The sequence below is a fragment of the Dictyostelium discoideum genome (genome assembly GCF_000004695.1).
Source record: "Dictyostelium discoideum AX4 chromosome 2 chromosome, whole genome shotgun sequence".
Lineage (NCBI taxonomy): Eukaryota > Evosea > Eumycetozoa > Dictyosteliales > Dictyosteliaceae > Dictyostelium > Dictyostelium discoideum.
The window spans coordinates 654,509-668,109 of NC_007088.5; the positions used below are offsets into that span (position 1 = coordinate 654,509).

Below are 13,601 nucleotides of genomic sequence, written 5' to 3' on the forward strand. Positions count from 1 at the left end.
GGTTTCTTAATCCTTATCAAGTTTTTCATCATCTTTAATGAGTTCATAATCTTGATTTTCTTAGGTATTTGGATCTACTACTAAGTGTTACTATTATTATTACTATTACTATTACTATTACTATTACTATTACCAATAGCAATACTATTTCCATCAACTGAATTTAAACTTGATAAACTAGTTGAATTTGTTGTTGATTCTTCTGTTGAGTGTTGAAGTGGTTGTATTTGTTAATAATAATGAGTGTGAAATTGAAATATGATAAAATTGATCAGAGAAATGGTAGGTGTTGTGCCCAAAAAAGCGAAAGTGAAAAATAAATTCCCTTTTTACTATTACCAATGTTCCTTGGATATTTAATAATTAAATTAGTGGAATTAAACATAGTCTTAATATTTTTAATGACACAAAAAAAAAAAAAAAAAAAAAAAAAAATTAATTATTAACATAGATTTTTATATTTATTTATTTACTTATTTTTATTTATTTATTTATTTATTTTTTTTATTATTTATTTTTTTTATTATTTATTTTTTTTAAAAAAAAACTAACATCTAATGTACATTTTTTATTGGTATTTATTTTTTGTTTTCTTTTTGGGTTGATGTGGATCTTATTATAAGAAAGTAATGAAAAATGAAATATTAATTAATATTTAAAAAAAAAAATTAAATTCCCAACCCAGGCCCAAAAAAAAAAACAATTATTTTATTTTTTATTTTTTATTTTTTATTTTTTTATTTATAGATTTTCCATATATGTAGTTTGTGTAAAAATAATAGAATTTATTTTTTTATTTTAGTATAATAAAATGAAGTGAATTAATTAATCCATTCAATATAATAAATAATAAACAATAGTAGTATTAGTAGTTATAACTATGATTAATGCAATTTTAAACTTTCTGAAAAAAAAGTGATTAATAAATTGCCAAGATATTAAATAGTGTTCGACCTTTTTCCCTTTTTGGAAAAAAAGGGTGTTTTTTTAAATTTCCCTTCTATTCCATGTTTTTTTTAAAAACTTCCATATTAATATAATATTTTTATATTACATTTTTTTTTCAATTATCCAGAGGCTCAGCAAAATTTTTTTTTTTTAATTATTTATTAATTATGGGTCACCCAATTCAATTTATCTATTCATTAATTTTTTATTTTTTTTTTTTATTTTTTTTTTACAGTTTAAATAATAAAAACAAAAAAAAAAAATCAACTAAACACTTTAAGTTATTATAAAAGTTTCATAAAATTTAACAACCACATTTTTTAACAGTTATCATCAAAAATAAAAACAAAAAAAAAAAAAAAAAATTATAATGATAATTGATAACGTAAAAATTTCTTTCTATAATTATTAATATTATTTGTTTGAAAAGTTTATTTTACAAATAGTTACATAATTATTATTTGTTTTTTTTAATGTTTATTTTACAAATTGGTTATTTTTAAAATTTTTATTTTTTTTTATATAATATTTGAAATTAAAAACACTTTATAACCACAATTTATTTATTTATTTTTAACGGATAAAAATTGTAGATTCTGAGTAAGTATAGTTTGTATATTGAACATAAATGATATGTTTAAAGATTTATTATTTTTATAAAAATAAGGCGAAAAATAAAAAATGAAAAATTTCCGGAAAATGGAAGATTTCCATTTTCCATTTTCTACCATAATTTGAATTTTTTTTCCGGAAATTGGCCAACACTAATATTAAATATATTGGTGGTGCTGAAGAACAAGAAGAAAAAGAAGAACAAGAAGAAGAGAATTCAATTGAAATACCAGTGGTAGAAGAACAATTAGATGGTGGATAGTAAAAGGAATTAAAGAGGTAACTCTGCATCTGTTTTTATTTTTTCAGGTGATGATAGTGGTGGCAATCATAATAATTGTGGTAATGGTAATAATGTAACAATCGTAATAAAGATAGTAATAGTAGTGGTATCGATGATGATAATAATAATAACAATAATATTAATAATATAGCTTATTTATTTATAATGGTGGATTAGATTTAGTAGAAAAGTACTTTCTAAATTGTTATTATCTACTTCTTCCTCTTCATCAATCGAACCATTTAAAATACCAATCACAAAAAAGGACGTTTACAAAGGACTGTTTTCAAATTCAACAATATTGAAAACATTAATTGGATTTTTTAAATCATCACTTTCTAATTGTGAAATTTCACAAAATAAAAGAAATGAAGGAATTCAATAGAATTTTTAAATATTAGATCCGACTTATAATGAACAACAACACCAAATACAACAACAACAACAACAACAACAACAACAACAACAACAACAACAACAACAACAACAACAACAACAACAACAACAACAACAACAACAATTAATTAATTAATGAACGTCAGTTACTACAACAGCAGATTCAATTAACTAAACAGCAACCACAACAACAGCAACAATTAATTAATGAACGTCAACAACAACATCAACAACAACAACAATTAATTAATGAACGTCAGTTACTACAACAGCAGATTCAATTAATTAAACAGCAACCACAACAACAGCAACCAATGAATCATACAACACCTCCATCACCTCATCATTTAAGATTTGAATCACCAAATGATGTACCATATATAGTGATTAAAGCAGTTTGATTGATTGAAGATGTATTTGTAATGGTTGGTAGTTCAAATTTGTAGTAATAATCTGCAGATTGTAGTTCGTAGTTATACATTCTTTAAGTATCAGCACTTGAACTTGTGATTAGTAATCGTTTAGAACCAGATGTATAACGTGGTGAAAGTGATCTAATATTTGATGCATTTACACATTCATTGGTCGTAACATTAATTGAAGAAATATTACACACTACTTTACCGATGGTAATGGTTTTTGTATCTTTGACATAGTTAAAAAAGTAATGACCATTAATAGTAACCATTCCACCTCCATATGGCACTTCAGGATCACTATTTTCAATAATAGGTTTCAAAGTGTATTGTTCAAGCATATTACCCCGTCGATCACCAAGTTGGGAAATTTAGCTTGCCGTCTTTTTATTACCTATAGGATACCCAAATATAAGATACTCATGGCCACTTGCTATTACTGTACCATTTAATATACTGCCATCAGAAAAAACAACAGTTATTATTGAATCCTTAATAGAGTCACCCTAGGTTATAACCATTGATTTTAATGTTACCGTTTTTCTCTTGATAAACTCCAGTAAGTTGTGGAGGATTGTAACTAACATTAAATGAACCAATTTGTAAAAGATTATAGTAAATTTTTATCGTGTAGTTTGACCGGAAGCCAGATTTTAAAACACAAGTAAATGATAAACCATCACCATCTTTTGAATGAATACAAATTGGGCCATCAGGCTTACTATTAAATGTTAAGGGATATCTCTGCCATCAAAATCTACAGTTCTCATAAAGATACCTTTAATTTTTAAACTATCACCAGGTGTATTTGAATAGAAGCTTTGACCATCAGTAATAGTTGGAGTGATCTTGAAATTAAATCTTGGAGCTCTAAAAGATTTATCACCATCTTTAATAACTAGTTCCATAAACCAGGCTGGGTATTATTTGGTAGGTATATGAAAATGGTGTTATTACTTTCAATAAAAAATCCAGGTTCTTCCAATGTTGATGCATACTTTTTGGAAATATTGGTTTTCATACTCATACCAGTAACTACTGTGATATTACTAACTCTAGAAAGATATATACCAGTTACATTGAAAACCTGTGAATTGCCCCTTTGTTGAACATTTTGAATCAATGGAAGATCATGCGATATTTTAATTGTATTGCTTGTGTATTCACCATCGATCTATTAATAAAAGGTCAAAAATAAATTAGTAATTGGTTGTATGTAGTTATAATCTCCTATTGGTTTTGTATTCACCATCAATCTATTAATAAAAGATCAAATAATAATTAGTAATCGGTTATAATATATATTATTATCTCTTACAGTAACAGTTAATGGAATATTATAGCCAAGAAAACCATAGTCTTTACGAGTTGGGTGAGTGCATGTTATACTTTTTGAAGAATTGGTGTTGAAACATTCAATTACTTTATTACCAAAAGTACCGGTAACATTTTGTTTAGATCTTAAATAGTTTCCAGTAAATGTAATATTTCCACCATTATTATTTAGCACTCCTTCCATTCTTATCGGTTTTGGAGAAAATGAGAAATAATATTCACTATAAAATGTGTCACATATTTTGACATTTATTTTCCATTCGCTCCGATAACTTGTTTCATTTATTGAAAATTTGACTTCAGTATGAGCATCATTAATAGTACCAAACTCTCTGCGACTGGCTTTAGTATCATTTTGAAGAGAAAAGATTTCAATGGTGGTGTTAAACAGGTTACTTCCTTTAAAAGTAAAACTACCCTGATCATCAAGTATTGGAACTTTTGACATTTCGCCCTTTTAATACGTTGTATTGAAAATATTCCACCTTCCGATATTATTATCATAAAAATTTAAAATACCACATCCTTTGGGTATTTGGATATTAAAAAGGTCCAATGTAGAGTTATAGATAGGAGTGGATATAAAATCTTTTGTTGAGATAGCACCTTCCCAGTTGACTTATTAGGAAAATTATATTCGAAGTTGAAATATTCACCTGTGGTTGGCATTTTTGGAAACAAAGAGATCTCTGGTACAAAATGAATACTTGAAGACAGGTCGTATAGCTTGTTTTTGTATGGGTAATTGAGATTATCAAAATAATAATAATTTCCATCAGTAGCCTTTTCTAGATTAACTTCTATTGTTTTATTATCATATAAGGTAAATAGTTCTATCTGTTTTGTGCAATTTAGTTTAGTTACCACCGACGAGATAGGTTCATTCTTCATAAAATCACAATTTGATTTGGAAAATAAAAATTATAAAATTATAAAAATAGATATATGTTTTATTTTCATTTTTATAAATTACATTTAAATTTAAAAAAAAAAAAAAATTAAGAAATATTTTATTAAAAGAATAAAAAAAAGAGTAAATGAAAAAAATGAAAAAAAAAAAATTAAGAAATATTTTATTAAAAGAATAAATGTTAATTTAATTAATAATAATATTTATATTTTTAAAATAGAGGTAATACACAATGAGACTTCTTTGATATTAACATTTTATAAAAATTAACCCTATGTTACCAGTCTTATTATGTACAAAGACAAAACCACTCCAAGAACTGATTTTCCAAATTATTTTAATTGTAGTCTCATTGTTGGAGAATTTAGATATTGTGAATTCCATTCTGACCTTCCTTTTTCAAGGTTCTGGGTAGTATATATAGTACGGTATGTGCAAGAGAAGTATCAGATCCAAGAGAGGATTGCACATCCATTTAATTGATGTGAAATATATTCCCCATATAATGTCAAATTTAGCAGACTTCCACCAACGTCAGGAGGTGATTTTATAATAAATGGTACTTTTTTAAGAGTCTCAGGAGGTCCAAATACACTTGATTTTTTCACAAGGGATGATCATTTGAAATTAGTTGTTAAAGGTAATTTCTCAGACCCATCATTTAACTGTAATAGTATCACTGTTACATTTCGACCAGATGGCGGATTAATTTTGTTGGTTTTTGGCGAACTTGGAGGTGGGGAATATAGGATTTCATACGCACCTCGAATGATTTCAAGTATTGTTCACAATCCATCGAAACAAATAATAACAATTAATGGTGATAACTTTTTTAATGATGACAGAAAGGTTGGTGTTTTTTTTGAAAAAATCTACCAACCAAATATAAATGTTACAATTAACCACACTCAAATTCAAGTGAATAACTTTAATAGAGTTGATCTTGGTCCAATATCTATTGCTGTTGTTGTAAAAGATTTATATATTGAAAAGAATTATATTCATTGTTTCCCTGCCATATTAACATCAATAACATCAGTATCAAATGTTTTAGGTGGTATTGTAACAATTAAAGGTTCAAAGTTATCTTCAACTTCAAATTCATCATTAATTCCTTCAATTACAATTGGTAATAAACAATGTAAATATATTAAATCAACAACAACTGAATTAGAATGTAAATTAGATCCAAATGAATCTGGTGGTAAAAAGTTATCAGTTGATGTTAATTTCAATGGTTGTAATTCAACAAGTTCTGGTAGTAGTGCTGTAATATTTACATATAACATTCCAACATTATCAAGTGGATCATATTCAAATGGTATCGTAACATTAATTGGTAAAAATTTAGGAAATTACCAAGAATCATTCATTCAATTATATGCAAATGGCATTATTACAAAGATTGATAAGTTTAATACTTCATCTGATGAAAAGATTTTAACAATTAAATTATCACTTTTAAGATGTAATTCAGTAAATATTAATTTCAACATGGATGGTATTTCTTCAAATAACCTTTCAATTTCAGTATCGTTATTAACAAATATAATTAATAAACCATCAGTATCAAATGTAACATTTTATATTGAATTATATTATATTGATTGTCCAATAAGTTCATCAACACCAACTATTACATTTAGTAATTCATTAACCAATCAATGTTCAATACCATCATTACAATCATCAACATCCGATTTTTATCAAACTACATTCTCAATACCATATGGTACCGGTATCAATAAACAATACACATTCAAATACATTAAATGATTAATTCTCATATTCACCACCAAAAGTTGAATCACGTTCATTCTCTAATGATAAAACTATTATTACAATTAATGGTAATAATTTTGGAGATTCGAAATCATTGATTCAAGTTTATTTCAATGGTAATGATATTTCAACCCCTCCCCCACTTAAATTAATATCTTTTTTTTTCTAACGCCACAAAAAGTGCAAAAATTATTACAAAATAAATATTTTCAAAATTCAAAATAAAAGAAATAAATAATGTATATTTTATTTAAATTTAATAAAAAAAAATTTTTGAAGCAAATTATATATTATTAAAATTTTTTTTTTTAATATTTTTTTTTTTATTTAATGAGCCAAAACATATTTTATTATTTATTTTCTAAGTTTTGGTTGAACATTTTTTTTTTTTCATTTTTTTTATCCTTTTTAATATTATAATGACATTAAAAACAATATTATTTTTGACTTTTTTGGTTTTATTTTTTTCAACTGCTTATACAATTGAAAAACCTTGGGTTACAGGTATTTATCTTTTTTAATTTTTATACAGTTTAGTATTGAAGTCAATTGTTTTTAAAAAATTCTATTTTCATGTTTTGTAATTAAATAGAGGTAATTTACAATGAAACTTCATTGGTTTTTAAATATTTTAAAGATCAACCTTATATTAGCCGTCTTGTAATGTATAAAGACCGAGAAACTCAATATTTCGACTGTACTCTCATTATTGATGATCATAGATATTGTGTATTCCATTCTGACCTTCCTTTTTCGAGATTATGGGGCAGTCTAGAGAGTATGGTATGTTCAAGAGATGTATCAAGTCCAAAAGTGGATTGTTTATCCTATAGGATTATAGATGTTTCATATGTGAAACCAATAAATATTAATTTTACCAGACTTCCTCCAACATCAGGGGGAGATATTGTTATTAATGGTAATTTTCTAAGATTCGTTGGAGGTCCTAATAAACTTTATAATAGCATTTCTCATAGTAATCCATTAGAAGTTAAAGGAGATTTCTCATATCCATCATTTAACTGTAATAGTATCACTGTTTCATTTCCCCCAGGTTCCGGACCATTTGAGGTGTATTCTATTGACAGAATAGGTGGAGAATATTTAACTTCTTATGAACCGCCAAAAATTTCAAGTTTTATTCTGGATCCATCAAAACAAATAATAACAATTGATGGTGATAACTTTTTTACTGATAGCTCTTTGGTTCAAGTTTATTTTGATGAAATCCTACAACAAAATATAAGTATTACAATTAGTCATACACAAATTCAAGTGAAACACTTTATTAGAACCGATCCTGGCCCAATGTCTACTCGTATTACTGTAGATCAAGTTTCGACACAAAATAATTATATGATATAAATAGGTACACTTTAAAATCTTAAATTTAAACCACCACCGGTACAATCAAGTGCATAATAACCACCAAAGAATCAAAAACTAGTTACAAGATATTTCACTAAATAAGGCTTGAAAAAGATCATCAAGATTGTGAAGATGATAAATTGAATGGTTCAAATCAAAAAGAACAATTCATAAAGGTTTGATTTTGATTGAACCACCTAACGACTTTTTGGGGTCTCTTGTATGATAATTCATTCCAAAGATGATTTGATGACTGTTACCATTACTATTACTATTACTATTACTATTACTATTACTATATATATTATTTTCTCTACTTATACCAATAGCATACCAATACCAATTGTTATTTTTTTTTTTTTTTTTTTTATTATTTATTATTTATTTGTTTATTTACTTATTTATTTATTTATTTTTACATCTAAATGTACATTTTCTATTTGTATTTATTTTTTGTTTTCTTTTTTGGTTGATGTTGCTCCTGTATTATTTGATTTTATTAAAAGACAATTATTTTTTTTAATTATTTATTTTTATTTTTTTTATTTTTTTTTTTATAAAAATTTTTATTTTTTGTATACAAAATATATCAAAAACGAATTTAATTATTATTATTTTTAATTTTTTTTTTTTTTTTTTTGGGTTCAATTGAGAAAAAAAAATTAACTTGACTGAATTAGTTGTTTTTTTTTTATTTTTTAATAAATGAATTAAGTTATCTTGTTACATCTTGTTTTTTTTTTAATTTATTAATTCAAACATTCACATTATTTTTTAAAAAAAAAAAAAAAAAAATATACCAATTAATTCAACCAAATTTTTTTCTTTTTTAAAATCTATTTTTTATATAAAATATATTCACTCTTTGTTGTTCTTCAAAATAAAAAATAATTACAAAAAATGAATGAAAAATAATTAAATTCTATATACTTAATATTCACAAAAATTCTTATTATATAAGAGTAATTTTTGTTTGTATTAATTTTTATTGTTCTTTATTCTGATCCCCATGGTTCCTTGGCATTCAACCTGGTATGTACAATTTCTTTCATTGTCATCAGCGCTTCTATCACAAATTGAACACTCGCGTTTTCCATATGTTCCACCTTCACTGTAATGTAAGTTTCCCCCACATTCTCTGATGTGCTTTTCTGGTGATGGTAATAAACGCAAACAAGAGTTGCATTGATATTCTTGGGTTAATTTTGTTCTGCTCATATTGCAATCGTTATAAAATTAAATTGTGAAAAACTTTTTTCAAAATTTTGATTTTTATAATAAATATTTTTTCCTCTCAAGATTTTAAAAAAAAATTCAATTTTTTTTTGATTTTGTTTTGCAGAGTCACATCTTATCTTTGTAAATGTTTTTACATATAAATTACATAGTTTTATTTGAAAAATTTTTTTATTTTTTTTTTTGGGTTTCCAGTATGTTTTTATCAATATTGTTGTAGGGAATTTTCAATAAAATTTCACTGCCCAGCGCAGTGAATTTTATTATTTAATTTCACTCTACTGCATCTGTTTTTTTCAGGTGATAATGGTGGTAATCATAATAATAATAATTGTGGTAATCGTAATAATAATGTAACAATCGTAATAATGATAGTAGTAGTGATGATGACTATGATAATTTATAAAACTTACATTTAAATTGGAAAATTTCAGCTATAAAGTATTGACCGATGTACCATATATAGAGATTAGAGCAGTTGGATCGATTGAGGATGTGTTTGTGATGGTTGGTGGTTCAAATTTGTAGTAATAGTCTGCAGATGGTAGTTCGTAGTTATACATTCTTTCAGTATCAGCACTTGAACTTGTGATTAGTAATCTTATAGAACCAGATGTATAACGTGGTGAAAGTGATCTAAGATTTGGTGCAATTACACATTCAATGGTTGTAACATTAGTTGGAGAAATATTACACACTACTTTACCAATAGTAATGGTTGTTGTATTTTTAGCATAGTTAAAAAAGTAATGACCATTAATAGTAACCATTCCACCTCCGCATGGCACTGCAGGATCACTGTTTTCTATTATAGGTTTCAAAGTGTATTGTTCAAATATATTACTCTGTTGATCACCAAGTTGGGAAATATATCTTGCCGTCTTTTTATTACCTACAGGATAACCAAATATAAGATACTCATGGCCACTTGCTATTACTGTACTTGGACCGCTAGGCTTACTCTTAAATGTTATTGAGATATCTCTTCTCACATCATATAGGGTAATTGATTCTACCTGTCTTGTGCAATTTAATTTAGTTACACCAATGATTTAAAAGATTCATTGTTCATAAAACCACATTATGATTTAGAAAATAAAAATTTATTAATTAAAATTATTAAAATAGATATATATTTTATTTTCATTTTTATCAATTACTAATTAATTTTAAAAAATATATTTTGTGTTTAAAAAAAAAAAGTTTGTTTCAAAAAAAAAAAAAAAAAAAAAAAAAAAAAAAAAAAAAAATAGAGTCTAAAATAAAATCTTGTTTAATTAAATGCTGGTATATGGTTTATTTGGTGGTTTTTGAGAAATTTGTGGAATATTATCGAATCTACCATCTATTTGGCTAACCATTGAATTTGTATACCCAACAACATTTGATTTTAGAAATAATGTAATTGAATCATTTTTACTTTTACTTTTCTTTACATTAAATTGTGAAAATGAGCTGATTGATCCTAAATATTTTAAATTTACAATTTAGACAAAAAAAAAATAATATTTTAATAAATTAAATTTTTTAAAAACATTATTATATAGTTTACCTAAAATTGTCATTTTTTTATATGATAAATAATTTAAATAATTTAATAATTAAAAAAACAAATTTAGAAAAAAAAAATACATAAATATTTATAAATAGTTTTAAGAAAAAAAAAAAAAAAATAATAATTACAATTTAAAAGATTTCTTTTTGGTTATTGATAAATATAAAAAAAGCACAATCTAAAAAAGAATATTAAAAAATATAAAAGGAAATTTTTATGTATAATTTAAATAGGAAGTATTAATTTATATGAATGTGAAGTTTTTATTCAAAAAATTAAACAAAGATGTCAAGACTAATAAAGTTTCACACAACTGTTCAATCTCGACTCAATTGTGATTTTATTTTTTAAAAAATTATCAAAGAATGGGGTTTCAAATAATTTTTTAATTGTGAGTGGGTGTAAAAAAAAAATATTATTTACATATATAAAAAATTTATTATTAATATTATTTTTTTTTTATTTATTTTTTAATTTTTTTTTTTTTTTTATTATTATTTCTTACAAAAATTAATTAGGCATTACTTGTTTTTTATTTGATAATCCTTAGTTTAATGAATTTGTACCATAAAAATCATTTCTTATTTCAGGTGAAATATTTAAATTGTCAAATGGTTGTAATTCAGTTATAGAGTTTAATGTATATCCAACATTATATTTATATGGTAATAATGAATTTATTGAATTATTATTTTTATTTCTCCCTAAAATTGAACAAATTGATGCTTAATTAAGAAAATAAAAAAAGAGATTATTAAAAGATTAATTTTTTTTTTTTTTTTATAATTTTAATTACCTAAAATTGTCATTTTTTTTATTTCAGATTGAGTATAATTATAATTTTTTTAAGATATCTTTAACTTTGATTTCGTGAAAATAAGGTTTTTTATGGAACTAAAAAAAAAAAAAAAAAAAAAAAAAAAAAAAAAAGAAAATTTAAATTAAAATGTGTCTGTGTAAAAATGAATAAATAAATAAAAGTGTTTGGATCTATGATTTTAAAAAATCTCTTTTAAAAATAAAAACCCACTTTAACCCCTATCACAATTTTGCTATAATAAATAAAAAACACCCCTATTCTTTGATTTTTTTTGATTTTTTTTAAAGAAAAAAAAAAAGATGAAATAATTTTTATAAAAAAAAAAAAACCAATTTAAAATTAATTTATATAAAACTATCTTTTTTTTTTTTTTTTTAATATTTTTATTTTTTATTTTCTATTTTTAGTTAAGAAATAAATTAGTTTAGGAATTTTAATAAAATAAAATTACAAATGTGCAGAACCTGTGTGAGTATGAGAATTTTGAATAGGTGGGAGTTTCCAAATGTTATCTTTTTGAGAAACACATTTACTATACATAATATTACTGGAATATTGATTATAACTTTTATTTATTAAAAAACTATTCTTTTCATTTGATTGAATTGAAATTAAATTTTCTAAGAATTGGTTGTTAATATTAAAAGTTTTATATTTTTAAAATAAATAAAATAATAATGATATTAAAAACATACCTAATATTGCCATTTTAAACAAAAAATAAATATTTTTAAATTAAAAAAAACCATTTAATTTTGTTCTTTTATTTATAAATGAATACATATTAAAAAAATAAAAAAAAAAAAAAAAAAAAAATATTTAAAAATTAAGAATTTTTAACTTCTTATTGTTAAACAAGATCAATGATATAATAAAATAAAAATTTTTATAAACTGAAAAATAAAAATAATAATAATAATAAAAACCCAATTATTTTCACCCATGAAATGGGCAAAAATTTAAAATTTTGTATGAAAACCCTAATTATACCCACCCAACCGCCCAAAATTGTAAATAAATAATTAAAATTTTTGATTATTTTTTTATTTTATTTTCTTTTTTTTTTTGTTTTTTTGGTAGTCATTGCACGATTTCCTTTTTTAGAATTAAAAAAACATTTACAAAAAATGGATTAATAATTAAATTCTAAAAAAAAAAATAAAAAAAAAAAATAAAAAATAAAGTGATACAATTGCCGTATTACAATTGGTAGTATCACAATTGTTAATACTCTTTTAAAATAAAATATAAAAAATAATAAGAAAACATAATTTTAATAGTTTTAATAAATTAATTTTAAATTGGTATTCTTTTATTATTTTTATATTTTAAGTTGATTAATTTAGGAATTTTCATAAAATTACAAATGTGCAGAACCTGTGTAAGTATGAGAATCTTGAATAGTTGGGAGTTTCCAAATGCTTTCTTTTTGAGACTCTGATTTACTATACAAAATATTACTGGAAAATTCATCATAACTTTTATTTAATAAGAAACCATTCTTTTCATTTGATTTAATTGAAATTAAATTTTCTTAATTTAAGTTGGTTGTTAATTATTTTTTTAAAAAAAAAAAAAAAAAAATTGAAAAAAATTAAAAAAAAAAAAAATTAAAAAAAAAATAATAATAATAATAAAAACATACTTAATATTGCCATATTTTACTAATTACTTATACAAAAAAAAAAAAAAAAAAAAAAAAATTTAAAAAACCATTTTATTTTGTTCTTTTATTTATTAGAAGTAAAAAATAAAAATAATTTAGTTACAAAAAAAAAAGTAAAATTAAGAATTTTTTACTTCTAATAGTTTGACAAGATCAATTAAATAATAAAATAAAAAAAATTATAATAATCCTATCAATTTAGCCATGAAATGAGTAAAAAATTAAATACAATTTTGTATGAAAACTTAATTATACCCACCCTAACTGCCCAAAA

The 13,601-nt window shown here is 23.2% G+C and overlaps 6 protein-coding genes and 2 pseudogenes across 6 annotated transcripts; 3 read left to right on the forward strand and 5 right to left on the reverse strand.

Annotated features, from left to right (window-relative positions):
* Positions 1–239: 239 nt before the first annotated feature.
* DDB_G0271558 (hypothetical protein) lies at positions 240–2,640 on the forward strand (the record flags this gene model as incomplete). Its single annotated transcript, XM_640515.1, has 3 exons — positions 240–282; positions 1,870–1,937; positions 2,419–2,640. 3 exons carry the CDS (start codon positions 240–242, stop codon positions 2,638–2,640), a joined length of 333 nt encoding a protein of 110 aa, XP_645607.1.
* Positions 2,586–4,938, reverse strand: DDB_G0271650 (annotated as a pseudogene; the record flags this gene model as incomplete).
* Positions 4,939–5,120: 182 nt separating this feature from the next.
* Positions 5,121–6,815, forward strand: DDB_G0271652 (annotated as a pseudogene; the record flags this gene model as incomplete).
* A 286-nt stretch (positions 6,816–7,101) lies between these two features.
* On the forward strand, positions 7,102–8,047 carry tgrK3 (immunoglobulin E-set domain-containing protein; the record flags this gene model as incomplete). The annotated part of the gene is made up of 2 exons (XM_640518.1): positions 7,102–7,186; positions 7,275–8,047. The coding sequence occupies 2 exons, from the start codon at positions 7,102–7,104 to the stop codon at positions 8,045–8,047; spliced, it is 858 nt and encodes a 285-aa protein (XP_645610.1).
* Positions 8,048–10,563: 2,516 nt separating this feature from the next.
* DDB_G0271656 (hypothetical protein) lies at positions 10,564–10,851 on the reverse strand (the record flags this gene model as incomplete). The annotated part of the gene is made up of 2 exons (XM_640519.1): positions 10,564–10,751; positions 10,839–10,851. The coding sequence occupies 2 exons, from the start codon at positions 10,849–10,851 to the stop codon at positions 10,564–10,566; spliced, it is 201 nt and encodes a 66-aa protein (XP_645611.1).
* A 536-nt stretch (positions 10,852–11,387) lies between these two features.
* Positions 11,388–11,650, reverse strand: DDB_G0271560 (hypothetical protein; the record flags this gene model as incomplete). Its single annotated transcript, XM_640520.1, has 2 exons — positions 11,388–11,566; positions 11,638–11,650. The coding sequence occupies 2 exons, from the start codon at positions 11,648–11,650 to the stop codon at positions 11,388–11,390; spliced, it is 192 nt and encodes a 63-aa protein (XP_645612.1).
* Positions 11,651–11,686: 36 nt separating this feature from the next.
* On the reverse strand, positions 11,687–12,369 carry DDB_G0271588 (hypothetical protein; the record flags this gene model as incomplete). The annotated part of the gene is made up of 3 exons (XM_640521.1): positions 11,687–11,735; positions 12,113–12,281; positions 12,357–12,369. The coding sequence occupies 3 exons, from the start codon at positions 12,367–12,369 to the stop codon at positions 11,687–11,689; spliced, it is 231 nt and encodes a 76-aa protein (XP_645613.1).
* Positions 12,370–12,741: 372 nt separating this feature from the next.
* On the reverse strand, positions 12,742–13,319 carry DDB_G0271658 (hypothetical protein; the record flags this gene model as incomplete). Its single annotated transcript, XM_640522.1, has 4 exons — positions 12,742–12,807; positions 12,852–12,891; positions 13,026–13,194; positions 13,307–13,319. 4 exons carry the CDS (start codon positions 13,317–13,319, stop codon positions 12,742–12,744), a joined length of 288 nt encoding a protein of 95 aa, XP_645614.1.
* Positions 13,320–13,601: the final 282 nt, after the last annotated feature.